Source organism: Dendrobates tinctorius, unplaced genomic scaffold, assembly GCF_039654945.1.
Source record: "Dendrobates tinctorius isolate UK_male_01 unplaced genomic scaffold, ASM3965494v1 ptg000232l, whole genome shotgun sequence".
NCBI lineage: Eukaryota > Metazoa > Chordata > Amphibia > Anura > Dendrobatidae > Dendrobates > Dendrobates tinctorius.
The window spans coordinates 6571013-6585275 of record NW_027361899.1 but is presented as its reverse complement, the minus strand read 5'-3'; the positions used below and the strand labels follow the sequence as shown (position 1 = coordinate 6585275).

General features: G+C 48.6%; 2 protein-coding genes across 5 annotated transcripts; both read left to right on the top strand.

Annotated features, from left to right (window-relative positions):
- Positions 1-226: 226 nt before the first annotated feature.
- Positions 227-13945, top strand: SAYSD1 (SAYSVFN motif domain containing 1). Of its 4 annotated transcripts, none has more exons than XM_073556287.1 (3): positions 227-323; positions 12085-12264; positions 13324-13945. In XM_073556287.1, exons 1-3 carry the CDS (start codon positions 249-251, stop codon positions 13654-13656), a joined length of 588 nt encoding a protein of 195 aa, XP_073412388.1. In that variant the 5' UTR covers positions 227-248; the 3' UTR covers positions 13657-13945. The 4 variants fall into 4 exon arrangements, with proteins under 4 accessions (XP_073412388.1, XP_073412387.1, XP_073412389.1 ...); XM_073556286.1 differs by having other exon boundaries at positions 12085-12285; XM_073556288.1 differs by having other exon boundaries at positions 258-394; positions 12085-12285.
- LOC141060027 (cleavage stimulation factor subunit 2-like) lies at positions 2974-4574 on the top strand. The gene has a single exon (XM_073556285.1). The coding sequence runs from the start codon at positions 2974-2976 to the stop codon at positions 4420-4422; it is 1449 nt and encodes a 482-aa protein (XP_073412386.1). The 3' UTR covers positions 4423-4574.
- Positions 13946-14263: the final 318 nt, after the last annotated feature.

The window sequence follows — 14263 nt, the reverse complement described above, 5'->3', positions numbered from 1 at the left end:
GGCGACGAGGAGCAAGAACGTCTCAGCTCCGGGCAGGTGAGGGTCAGAAAGGCTCCCAGTTCAGGATCCATCGAGCGGTCAGAGACTCCACCATGGCCGCTGCCCTGAGCAGCCACCTACAACATCATGAAGCAGAAGTACGACAGCGAAAAACTCCCGCGTTCTAAGCCATATATATAGGCTCTGTAAAGGTCACGTGTCAGCACCTCAGCGGTTTTCAGCCAATCAGCGAGCGCAGCCTGTCACGGATGGCGTCTGTAGTCGCTAACCGGATGTGGCAGTTTCTGGCAGAGGAAGTTCCTTCCGGTTTCCTCGGGGCGCAGGTGAGGAGCGGACGTGGCGGTGATTGTGAGAGACCGCCCGCCCGGTACCGGTGACACCGGCGGAGTGTGAGGTAGCGGCTGCTTGTTAGAGGAACCTGTGCCGCGCGTAATAGAGCCCTGATAGACCCGAGCATTTCCCTCCACATGGCCGCCGCCGCCATAACTACTGAGCCGTGAGAGATGGTATCCAGCGAGTGTCACCCAGGGCCTGTACCTGACACCGTGTATCTAATCCTGTGTGATACTGCTGAGCCGTGTATCTAATCCTCTGCTGTGTGATTCTGACTGCTGAGCCGTGTATCTAATCTCCTGTGTGATACTGACTGCTGAGCCGTGTATCTAATCTCCTGTGTGATACTGACTGCTGAGCCGTGTATCTAATCTTCTGTGTGATACTGACTGCTGAGCTGTGTATCTAATCCTCTCCTGTGTGATACTGACTGCTGAGCTGTGTATCTAATCCTATCCTGTGTGATACTGTCTGCTGAGCCGTGTATCTAATCCTCTCCTGTGTGATACTGACTGCTGAGCCGTGTATCTAATCCTTTCCTGTGTGATACTGACTGCTGAGCCGTGTATCTAATCCTCTCCTGTGTGATACTGACTGCTGAGCCGTGTATCTAATCCTCTCCTGTGTGATACTGACTGCTGAGCCGTGTATCTAATCCTCTCCTGTGTGATACTGACTGCTGAGCTGTGTATCTAATCCTATCCTGTGTGATACTGACTGCTGAGCTGTGTATCTAATCCTATCCTGTGATACTGACTGCTGAGCCGTGTATCTAATCCTCTCCTGTGTGATACTGACTGCTGAGCTGTGTATCTAATCCTCTCCTGTGTGATACTGACTGCTGAGCCGTGTATCTAATCCTATCCTGTGTGATACTGACTGCTGAGCCGTGTATCTAATCCTATCCTGTGTGATACTGACTGCTGAGCTGTGTATCTAATCCTCTCCTGTGTGATACTGACTGCTGAGCCGTGTATCTAATCCTCTCCTGTGTGATACTGTCTGCTGAGCCGTGTATCTAATCCTCTCCTTTGTGATACTAACTGCTGAGCCGTGTATCTAATCCTATCTTGTGTGATACTGACTGCTGAGCCGTGTATCTAATCCTATCCTGTGTGATACTGTCTGCTGAGCTGTGTATCTAATCCTATCCTGTGTGATACTGACTGCTGAGCTGTGTATCTAATCCTATCCTGTGATACTGACTGCTGAGCCGTGTATCTAATCCTCTCCTGTGTGATACTGACTGCTGAGCTGTGTATCTAATCCTCTCCTGTGTGATACTGACTGCTGAGCCGTGTATCTAATCCTATCCTGTGTGATACTGACTGCTGAGCCGTGTATCTAATCCTATCCTGTGTGATACTGACTGCTGAGCTGTGTATCTAATCCTCTCCTGTGTGATACTGACTGCTGAGCCGTGTATCTAATCCTCTCCTGTGTGATACTGTCTGCTGAGCCGTGTATCTAATCCTCTCCTTTGTGATACTAACTGCTGAGCCGTGTATCTAATCCTATCTTGTGTGATACTGACTGCTGAGCCGTGTATCTAATCCTATCCTGTGTGATACTGTCTGCTGAGCCGTGTATCTAATCCTATCCTGTGATACTGACTGCTGAGCCGTGTATCTAATCCTCTCCTGTGTGATACTGACTGCTGAGCCGTGTATCTAATCCTATCCTGTGTGATACTGACTGCTGAGCCGTGTATCTAATCCTATCCTGTGTGATACTGACTGCTGAGCCGTGTATCTAATCCTATCCTGTGTGATACTGACTGCTGAGGAGCTTTGCCGTGCTCTGGTGGTTCTGGACTAAGGTCGTTGGGACTTTCTGCTCCCTGGGACTCCACAGCTTTATACACCATGTAGTGGTCATTCTTGGGTAAGCTGCAGTACCTGATAGTGACCACTACACGGTGTATGGCGCTGTGCTCACTGCAGGTCCAGTAATTCCTCGAACTAAGCAGCTTGATTGATGGGGGTGCCAGAGGTCAGACCCCAACTTATCTGATATAACATGATGACCGATATTAGGGACAGTTCAGTAACAAGTCCTGATAATCTCTTTATGATTTGTGAAAGAAAGCCTTGGTCTTTAATGCTCTTTTTGTAATCTTGTTTTGTGGCATTTCTTAGTTGGACGGAGCTTAGTGACCTTGCCGATCAGTAGATTTGTTTTAAATGTGTTTCCTAAGATTGGGGGAAAAGTTGTCAGAAGGGGGTAAAATGCTGTAAAATGCCAGAAGAGCCATTACTCGCCTGATAGTTTTCTTGATGCCCTCCACCAGTTTGTTTACCATGCCGCAGTGATGACGTGCCACTCTACCAGTGTGTCTGCAGCAGCAATGTAGCCAGTGATTGGCTGCAGTGGTCACATGAGTAGATGGGCACATCATGGAGGACGCAATGAAACGTCAGCGCTGGAGCTACTGGGGTGTATCGGGTGAGTAATGGTTCTTTTGTTGTTTTTTATGGCATTTTCTACCATTTTAGGCAATTTTGGAAAACCCTCTTCAAGGATTCCTGTGATTTTCCTGGTACTGATGAGATATTTTCTATGCAGATAAAAGATTCAAGGAGGAAGAAGAGACAACAAGAAGATTTTGGATAATTAACCTTGGGTTTCAAGCGCTGCTAAATGGCGGGATTGAATATTCGCGATCCAGCGGTGGATCGATCTTTACGGTCAGTTTTCGTTGGGAATATTCCATATGAGGCCACCGAGGAACAGCTGAAGGATATATTTTCTGAAGTCGGACCTGTCGTCAGTTTTAGACTGGTGTATGACAGGGAAACTGGTAAACCAAAAGGCTATGGCTTCTGCGAGTATCAGGACCAGGAAACTGCTCTTAGCGCGATGCGTAACCTCAATGGCAGAGAATTCAGCGGCAGAGCTCTGCGGGTCGATAACGCCGCCAGCGAGAAGAACAAAGAGGAGCTGAAGAGTCTGGGCACTGGGACGCCTATAATTGAGTCTCCATATGGCGATCCTGTGCCTCCCGAGGATGCTCCCGAGTCTATAAGTCGAGCTGTCGCTAGTTTACCCCCTGAACAGATGTTTGAGCTTATGAAGCAGATGAAGCTGTGTGTGCAGAATAGTCCCCAAGAAGCGCGAAACATGCTGCTGCAAAACCCGCAGTTGGCCTATGCCCTTCTTCAGGCTCAGGTGGTCATGAGGATTGTCGACCCAGAAATTGCTGTGAAAATCCTTCACCGTCCAAACGTTGTGCCACCATTATCTTCTGGAAACCCACAGGCAGTTCAGGGTCCCAATGTTCCCCTAACTCAACCAATTGCTCCTGGTGGGCAGCCTGCACCCGTGGGGGGCATGCATGTGAATGGTGCTCCACCAATGATGCAGTCACTACCTATGCAGGGTGGCGTTCCAGGACCCATAAACCCTGCACAAGGGCCGATTCTTCAGGGTGTTCCTATGCCAGATCCTCGTGCCCCTTTACAACGCGGCCCTCCTGCACCTAGTGTCCCTCCACGTGGTCTTCTTGGAGATGGCCCCAATGACCCACGAGGAGGAACATTACTGACTGTAACAATTGACGAGCAACCTAACCGTGGCTATCTGCCACCACCGTTACAAGGGGGCGTGCCACTGCACCACGACAGAGGGCCTCCAACCCTTGAAATTAGAGGGGGACCTATGGGTGAGCCACCTCGGGTTATGATTGGAGAATCGAGAGGAGCCCCTATGATGGATCCACGTGCACCAACTTTGGATGCCAGAGGCTCTAGAGATGCCAGACCAATGGAGCCTCGACCCATGGATGTAAGGGGCCCAGGCCCTGCTCCCTCATCGAGGGGTCCCATGCCCGGTCCCATGCCTGGAATGCAAGTACCAGGATCGGTGGTTCCACAGCCCACGAGGCCTGTTCCTAATGTTCCACCTTCTTCTGGACAGGGTGGCTTTAGTCCGGTACAAAACCAGATCACCCCACAGGACCACGAGAAGGCCGCTCTGATAATGCAGGTCCTGCAGTTGACCTCAGACCAGATTGCCATGCTGCCACCAGAGCAAAGGCAGAGCATCCTCATCTTAAAGGAGCAGATACAGAAATCCACAGGCGCTCCATGAGTTGGCCGTGTCCTGATGTGGAAACGTCAGTCTTTTCCAGAATTTTCTGTCTTGTTAGTATTTAGTGTGTCTGTTAATAAACAGTTGGATTCTCCATTTGTTATTGGTTTACTATGTCTGCTGTCTTCTGTCAATAAAAAAAGTGATCACTCGTCTGTGGTACTGCCAAACTTTCTCTATCGGTTCCCAGGAGAACGTGGAGCGCTTACAGGACCTGCCACTAGTGTCGGATGTTTCTCATGGGTCTCTGTCTCCTTTACAGCCTACAGGCATGTGGATCGTATGAGTGCATTTCATGGGGTTGGTTCTTGTCGTGTCTGTAAGCACCCTCCTGGTGTCACATGAAGACCTCACTCTACAGTTATGGTTGCGCCTCAAATTAACAAATCTACTGCGAAGTAGGTCATAAAATAAGGAAAGGTCTGTCAGGGCAGTGCTTTTAATTGTGGCCGAGACTTGTTCGTGCTGCTCCGCTAACTTCTGCAAGGGGAGGTGATTAGTGGTGAGCGAACATGCTCGGATAAGGCGTTCTCTGAGCACCCTCAGGTGCTAACAGTATCTTCGATGATCTCAAATATTATGATCGAGTCCCTGCAGCCGCATGTGTCGCTGCTAACACACAGGCAGTCCCTGCATGTGTTGCGGCTGTCGCTCTGCTGTGAGACATGCAGCTGCAGGACTCAGACATAGTATTAGAACACACCGAAGATCCTGTTAGCACACGAGCATGCTCGAATAACATCTTATCTGAGCAGTGTCGCTCATCACTACAGGTGATGCCTGCCAGGACGCTGGATGGGACAAATGCATGATCCCTGCTGATCGCACTCGCGTCTCCCCAGGTATCAGTACACGTGATGGCACCTGCCCGTCCCCTGTTGCAGAAAAGACAGCAGATCAAACCCTTGAAAGTATAAGGGATTTTTAGTGCATGTACAGGATGTTGCCTCAAAAAAGTCACAAATGTCAGAATTCCGCTATTGATAAAAGTTTTATTTACGTCAAGAGGCATGAAAACCTCAGTGCCGGCATATTCTGGTCCGGTTCCCAACACCTTACTCACAAAGTTAGGCCTATTTGGCTTTCAGGTAAAATTTCAGGATGATCCTACAATGCCCTCTAACCTTTTTAGGGGAACTTAATGTGACAATTCTAAACTTTTAAGTGCACATGTCCAACTATTCTATGTTTCAGTACTTTTTGCACAACTTGAGGTTCTCTAACAAAAAGCTTAAAGAAGTTCTCCACTACTTGGACAACTTCTCATACCCCACTCTTGGCCCCGACAAAAATGAAAAAGAGCTTGTACTCGCCTCCCGTGCTGGCGCTGTTGGCACTTGTGTTCTCATGGCGCTTCTGCGGTTGTTGTGACACATGACCTCAGCCCCCATCAGCATTGGCGTCACTGTCCCTGCCTCCTGTCGAATTGAAGAGGAAGTCGGATCAGCTTCAGCCTGGACTTCCTCAACATGTTCGATTTGTCGGACAGCAGAGAGAGACGCCAGGGTCACGTCACGACAATCACACGATAGTCCCAGGACAGCGAGTGCGGACACTACTGGAACGGCGCCTGCACGGGAGGGGAGTATCAACTTTTATTGGGGCCAAGCATTTAGATCAAGAAGGGGTTGTCTAGTGGATAACCCCTTTAATGGCAAAATTCACAGCCCGTGCTTAATCCATGAATTGACCAATAGATTTTGGGATTCCGTTAGAATTGATATTAAACAGTCCTCATCACGCTGCTCACGTTGTGATGACGTAAGACCAAGATGACACCTAACATTTGATCACCAGGACATCGTCATCGCGAGGCTTCAAGCAGGACGTTCTCAGATGGAAGTGGCCACTGACCTTAGAGGGGCACAGAGTCATCAGCAGGTGACAACAGCGATACAGAGACTGGAAGAGTCACCGGAAAGCAGAGAAGTGGATGTCCTCTGCCACATCCCACGCTGATGACCGCTTCATTGTCATCAGCGCCCTTCAGAGCCAGATGATGAATGCCGCACAACTCCAGGCACATTAAAGGGGGGTGAGAGGTGCCCATGTGTCACTTCAGACCACTTAGATCATAGTATGTGGGTTAGACGACCTGCAAAGTACCTGACCTCACCACCAGGCACAGGAAGCATCTACGCTGGATGAGGGACCAGTGGCCTCTGCTGTTCAGTGATGACAGTCGATTCACGTGGAGCAGAAATGATGGCCGTCAGCGATGTTGGAGACCTCAAGGAGCATTCTATGCATCAGCCACTGTTGTCACCAGACGAGCCTTTGGTGGTGGAGATGTTAGTGTGGGCAGGTGTGTAATCAATACAGAACTGCCCTACACCTGCTGAATGGTAAAGGGACAAGCTCCTACTACTGGAATAACATTAATCCAGTCCTTGTGCCTCTGCACCAACAACACAGCCCTAATGTCATCTTCATGGATGGCAATGCTCCAGCCCATCGAGGTCGCATCATTAGGTAACGGCTGCTGGAGCCTGGAGAACCTTAAAAGGAGCGGCTGAACTTTCTCCAGGCCATAGAAATCCTATGGATCAGCTCAGACGCCAGGTAGAGGCTCGAAACTCTACCCCAGAACCTCAATGACCTGAAGGCCACCCTTCAAGAAGAGTAGGGTGCCATGCCTCAGCAGACACGAACTCCACTTGTGAACAGCAGGAGATTCTCAGGCCCATAGGACAAGTTATTGAGACACTGGCAGGTTTTGTTGGGATATAACCACAAACCGAACCAAATTAACGCCCGACTGTCATGATACAATAGCACTGCAGGGGGATCTTTTTTCGTTTCCATGAATTTCGCCAGAAAGTCAAATATTCCTAACTTCTTTGAGTAGAGTAAGTTTAAGGACGTGAGAAAATAATGATGGCACATAAACCAAGGAATAGCATATTGATTCCTCTGCTACTTTCTGGGAGGCCGCCTGTCTCAGTTCTTGCTTCACCGGATTATTTTTCAGCAATCGCACGCAACAAGAGGGTGCAAAAATGACCAAGACATGGTGAAATCGGGACGTGGTGTCATAGAAGACGGGAATCGGGGTGGACGATGCACATTAAGGGTATGTGCACACGTTGCAGATTCTGCTGCATTGTACAGTACCATTAAAGTCTATGAGAAATGAAAAACGCTGTGCACATGCTGCGGATTTTTCCGCGCTGATTGTCTGCGGATTTAAATTCGCAGCATGTCAATTCTTTTGTGCGGATCCGCAGAGTTTTGACACCTGCTCCATTATAGGAATCCGCCGGTGTCAAAACGCAGGGGAAATCCGCACAAACTCTGCACTAAATCCGCAGGTAAAACGCAGGTTATCTTACCTGCGGATTTAGCCAAATCCGCCTGGAAAAATCAGCGGGGTAATCTGCATCGTGTGCCGATACCCTAAGGGTATGGTCACAGGGAGATTTCCTGGAGTCTTTGTGGTGTCCTATAGCGATTTGCAATTTTGCATTAGAAAATCTGCAAAAAAACCCCCCCCCCAAAAAATGTGTGCACGTAGGATAAAGGAGCTATCCGTCTCCAGCAGGGCCCGTCAGCCCATGTAGATGAGCAGCGTCCCCCTGGTCTGTCTCATAGAGAACAGTCCACGTTGTTCTAGACGGGCCGCCTCTCATCTACAGGATGCTGTTCATTTTGTCCACAAGTCCGGGAATTGCTTCCGTCCTTTGGGCTGAGTGTCTACAATACAAAAACACCCAAACTCCATCCATGGGTGCTGAAAAACTCAAAAGTGGAACGTCCTGAAGATACTGACTCCTGCTCCGCACTCATTCTGGCTTAGGAAATGCCTCTTGTTTTTCACCACTGATTTCTCTGCAGCTTCCTGGGGGCGATCTGCCGATCCTGCCCCCGGCCTTGGTCCGGAGCAGCACGTCCCGACCACTGGTCTGTGATACACCATGAATGAGACCCAATTTAACTGCAATTCAGCAGCGACAAAAACCAGCTGAGCGCACGCAAAATTCTCATCACATCAGGCACATGCAGATGTCCGGACACGGACCGCTAGCGCATGGTGTGGCCGCGGCTCTCCTGACCGGAGCGTGACAGACAGAGATGCTTACCTGTCTAATAGGCTGTGAACCAGATGCTCTGCATTCCCTGTGTGAACACTGCCACATACGGATTATATTTTTTTGCACTGGTGTGCCACACGGCCAGTCCCTGATTGCAGGCTGGCTGTCTCATTTGGCAGCTGCCATTTTTCTTGGGTCGGCTGCACCCTGTATTAGTGCAGTTGTATTGAGGCCTGTTTCTGTTTTTTTCTCGTCCTTTGTGACTCCCCTGATGGTTATATAACAGGGAGGCGAAGAGTATTTTTGTGTTTCTGATTATCTGTCCCATTCGTGTCTATGTAATTTTCTTGTAGGTATTTATTTTGAGTAATATTAATGTGTAACATTTCTATTTCATTATGTGCCAATAAACGCTTTGATACATGAATCTGTGACACTCGGAGCCCAGTGGCTCATTCTCTGTCAATAGGCTTCATAAGGCCCTAAATCGTAGTCAGTGGAACAACCTCGGGCCCCGAATGCTCTTCTCCAGCCATTAGGCTGCAATGTTGTAATATTTTATTTTTCTTTCCCAAAATAAAAGCCGTGTAAGCCTGGATCCACACATGGCATGACTTTATGCTACCGATACATTTCCTTCATTTGAATGTCGTTCATGTGGATTTCACTTTGTGACAATGAGTCATGACGGCCTGCGAGGGACACGGATTTATCCTTGTGCCAAATCTGCAAAGCATCGGCCATGTTCACATCTGCTCGGAGGCTCCATTGCAGGTTCTGACATATTCAACAGCGTGTGGTGAAACGTGATGGACGCTATAATAGAAAACAGACCAGATGTGATGTGAGAATACAGAGCAAATGACCAACGGCAAAGCCTTTTAAGATTGGTGTCTTGTTCTGAGGACTGGCCATGAACATTAGATGGCTGGAGGGCTGACTATCGGCTTAAAGAGGCTGCGATGCTTGTGCACTTCTCCAGTCTTTATACCAGCTTGCAGACTGATTCATTCTTGCCTCCACTATTTTTTTTTCATGGCCATTCACGATATTTCAGTATTTTCTGTAACCTCTTTATGGCAAAGGGAAGTATGAACCAGGCTGCAAGCTGATGGAAACCTTGTGACATGCCTGTCACTCGCACGCCTTCTCAGAGTCATCCTAGTCACAGCGCTCACTACTCTGCTTCTCCCAGTGTCAGGCCATCGCACTGAACTGCCTCTTCCAGCACTCCAGCATTGCTGCATCCCATTGTGGCGGGAGACTCTCCACCCAGCTATAGTGAGGCACGGCCAGACTTTGTCCTGCAGAGTTTTGCTTCCCTGGCATATACCTTGCCAGCAGGAGATATATTAGGCAGCTCCTCCCTAGCTTCAGTCCAACTCTAGTAGTTTGTCAAGGTGCGTGTTTGTTTTGACTCTCCTGTTACCGACCAGGCTCGTTCACTCATTTTGTCTGACCTCTCCTGACTCCGGCTTTGTATTTTGATCCTGTGCTGCCTGCCCGACCTTGGACTGTGTGACCTTGTCTCTGTCTTTGACCTTGGCGCTTCGTTTGTGCCTCTGACCTTTTGGTCAGAGGCTGCGGCAGGTCCGGGGACTGCCCTGGAGTCGCACCTGGTTACTAGCCAAATGGCCTAAGCCTATCCTCACCATCAGAGACTGTAGTGAAGACCAGGTAGTCACTTAGTTACACCCCACCAGGGTAAGTCCACCCCTCCAGCGTAAGTCCACCCCTCCAGGGTAAGCCCGCCCTGTGGCACAGTGGGTGCCAGAATCAGCCGAGAGCACCCACACTACACGAGCTCCATACCTCCCTTGTAAATGAATGGGCGTTATGTAAGCAGCACATCCTGACATGGTGATGGCTCTTACATGGCTAGTTCAGACAGCAGTATGGTCGCCGTATTTTCTTGTCCATATTGCAGTCCTGGTCACAGAACCCGTTGTCAACATGATGACTGCCAATGAGGCTATTAGTTCAGGTCAGGAGAGTTGTGACCACAATACAGAGGACAAGATATAATTGCTATACAATCTGGTGAATTAGCCGTAAATTGTATTATTTATTTTTTTTTTGTTAATTCTGTGCCCATTAGAAAAGTAATGTTGATACTGGGCCATTAGCAGCTGCAAATGGGTTTTGGCTGAGGTCTCGAGCATTAGCAAGGCTGTGGAATGAGGGTCTAAACAAATCCCCTCCTTTTTGTTGCTAATTTAATATGCCACAGTTTTTCCATCCGTAAATACCGATGAAAACTCCACAGCATTTCCATTACTTGTAATAAGAGCTTAAAGGCGATGGATGCCACAGGAAAAAAAATAATCATTTTTTGCATGTTGGTGCACAATTAGCACAAAGCTTCATGCTGCAAGCTTCCTTCCTTATTTTCAGGCCATCCTGTTCCTAGGCTTGGTCTCCTTCCCACTAATACATGTTGGATGCGAGATCTTTTTGCCCACTCCAGATCTCATGTACCAGCTCAGCTTCATTCCTGAACTTATTTTCCCACTGATGCTGAAGAATGTGGAGAGTGTGCTTTTTCCCTCTCCTCCCTCCTGTCTACCATGCATTCTCTCCACTCTATACTAATACTTGTCTGTATGATTTTTTCCTCCCATTTGCATTGCCTGTGCTCTCATCTTTATCCACAGCATGGATGGTCTTCCCTCCCTAATGACTTGGATGCTTTCCTTCCTCTCCACATTCTGAGAGATGTAGCTATGAGCAATGTGCTGTGGCATAAGAAGTTCTAGGAATGCGATCGCTGTGAAGTCAGTGTCAGTTTATTAAGCATGCATTGTACTCATGTTTATTTAAATGATTCATATATTGTGGTCCAAAAAATAACTTGAAGGGGTTGTTCACTATTAGGGCAACCCCTTCTCACTCAGTTTTCCCCCGTTAAAATAAAAATACTTACACACACCCCCATTGCCGTCCAGCGGTGTCGGCACTCACATTCCTGGGACTCACGTGAGGTTGTTCCGTCATGTGAGCCCTGCGCTCAAGCAGCTCTGCCGTTACTGTCCCCGTATCCGGACATATAAGTAATCGAGTGGAAGTGAGCGCCCGGGGAGTTTTCTTTCTAGGACACAGTGACAGGAGGTGTTCGGTCATTATACACTTTTATAGAGCCGGTGGCTGCAGTTACACTCCCCTTTCTCGCTCCATAGCTGAACTTTTTTCTGCCTTTTCTGTTTTTATTTCTCCCACATTCTGACATAGATCTGACAGCACTGTGTTCCTGACCTTATCTCTGTCAGGTTGTACACAGCAGATCAGAGTGGAGGGAGAGGAAAGCATCCAAGTCCTTATGGAGGGCAGACTGCACAGTCTGTAGATAGGGAAGAGAACTGATTTTATGCTGCAATTTACTTTGCTTGAAATATACAGAGGTGAAAAGCAAAAGGCCGCTGAGAATAAGAATTGATGTTGCTCTGTGATAATGTTTGTGAGTCTAGTTTGACAACTGGAAGAGAAGAAAAGCAATGCAGAAACCTCTTGTTAGAGGAGTCTCTTTACCTTCACTTTCTGCTAATTGATTAATTGTACTGTAGAATAAATGCATTAATATGAGCATCCTTGTGGCTGATCGTTTTCACTAAGACACGCTGTCATTGTCCTGCAGGGACCCATGGAGCAACGACTGGCAGAATTCAGAGCAAGAAAAGCCAAAAGTCATCCGCAAGATGGAGAAAGCGGGGAGGGGAGAACTGACGCCGAGCAGAGGACATTTATACAGATGGCAAGAGAGACATTTCACAGAGTGTGCAGCAGGAGCGAAAGGCTGGAACCTGCCGAAACTCAGGTATCCGACACCAGGACTGAGGTGAGATGGGAAAGGAAGCGTTAAAGGGCTACACCTTATATGTTCATGACACATCCTGCATCTGTCTGCAGAGAGCCTTGTCTCACCCGGCTGTCAGTGGAGAGGTGGTCTGCATGTCTATTCATTTCTATGGGGACCACGTCTCCAGTGACAGGTGCCACGGAGCCCCGTTATAGAGACACGTGCTGTGTCTACTATATCCGCTGGTAATAATTAAAGAGAATCAACAAGGCTGACACCGCGCTGTCTGATCCGGAGCATGTGCAGCGGAGCGTGACACGTATCCTACGTTATACTTTACACGCTGGTGAGCGTTCTCGGGCTCGTGTGCCCATTGCGGAGATCTGATGCTGCAGCAAATCTGAGAAAATTCACATTCAAAAATTTTTCCCAGAAATTAGATTCACATTGAATGTGCGTTATTATGTCCTGGATCACCCCAGACCCGAGAGCTTGTACTGGCCTGGCGATCACGAGTCCTGCCATGTAGCCTTGGTCCGGGCGTCTTGTTCTGTCCCGTCTTCACTGTGCCGTCGTCAGTGTCTTGCTTTTCCCCCACCATTCGCGTCAGGCAGCGGAAGACGCCGAGTGCTGACGACGTACACCATGATATTGTGGGGTCTTGTCAGTGTAAGAGGCGCCAAAGGTGGCGCAGCACAGAGGAGAGCCTCTATAATACAAACCCTTTTGGTCTGTGCAGCTTTCTACAGGCCGGTGTCGGTTCTCGGTCCTGCTCGACCCTCGCCTATTTTGACATCTGCTGACACATAGCGAGTGAGATATCAGAGATAGGGACCGTCCTGATCGGAAGGTTAGTGTCTGTTGCGCCTCATATCGGGGTCACCCTATCTGCAGATATCCTCTCTGGTTTGGCTGATGGACATAGCTGGCCGGAGTGGCGAGGGTGCAGTAAGCTGCGTCCTCGCGTTGCTGCCTCCCTGCTCACCCGGCTGCACAGTTCTTCCAGATTGTAATCCTACCTGTGATGATAATGAGACGACTGCAAAGAAATGATCACTTTCATGTTGTTTCTTGTAGGTTTTGCCGAGGATGCCAGTGATGGCAGAAGAAGCGTCGCAGCATGACCTCGAGCCCACCGCCTCCTCTCTGTGGAAAGCCGCCCTTCTTGTAAAGTTCCTCCTGTGGCTCGTCCTGCTGGGCCTCTTCGTGGAGCTGGAGTTCGGACTGGTTTACTTCATTCTCTCCATGTTCTATTGGCTTTATGAAGGAACTCGCAGGCCGGGCCTAAGAAAGAGCGGAGAGAAGAGCGCCTACTCCGTGTTCAACCCCGGCTGTGAGGCCATTCAGGGAACATTAACTGCAGAGCAATTCGAGAGAGAGCTGCAGTACAGACCGCTGGCCAGTAGATAGGGCTGGCAGACAGCGGCCATCGTGTGGTGCCGGATCCATGCTGACCGGAGAGCGTTGGAAGACACAACTAAATCCACTAAAATCCACAATAGAAAAATCCTAAACTCTTTGTCATGCACTGTAAAGGTAAATGTTTATTCACTGCAGATTTCCATTCGGATTTGCAGAAAATCATCCAGATTTCTGCACGTACGTTCCCCTGCGGTGCAGATTGCATTACATACAGTGAAATCTTTCATAAATCTGCAGCATAATGTGCTCATAAAGGAATTTTGTTGTAAAATCTCAATGTTCGGTTGCACACTATGGCTGTGGTCACATGCTGAGTGTTTGCCGCAGATTTTTTTTGCAGATTATTTGTTGCAAAATCCAATTTCATTGCAGATTTTCCCCTCTGAATTCTCAATTGCTGCACAAAAAATGTCTGCACCGTGCAAGTTGTTTGACATTTGTTTCTATCACACACTTTGCAGGAACCTTATTACCCTGCAAATGTTTCAGATGCAAGGGATGTCTCGACTTCTTCACTGTGGCTGCTGCTCATCAATGTGGCTGCTGCTCATCAATGTGGCCGCTGCTCATCGCTGTGGCTGCTGCTCATCAATGT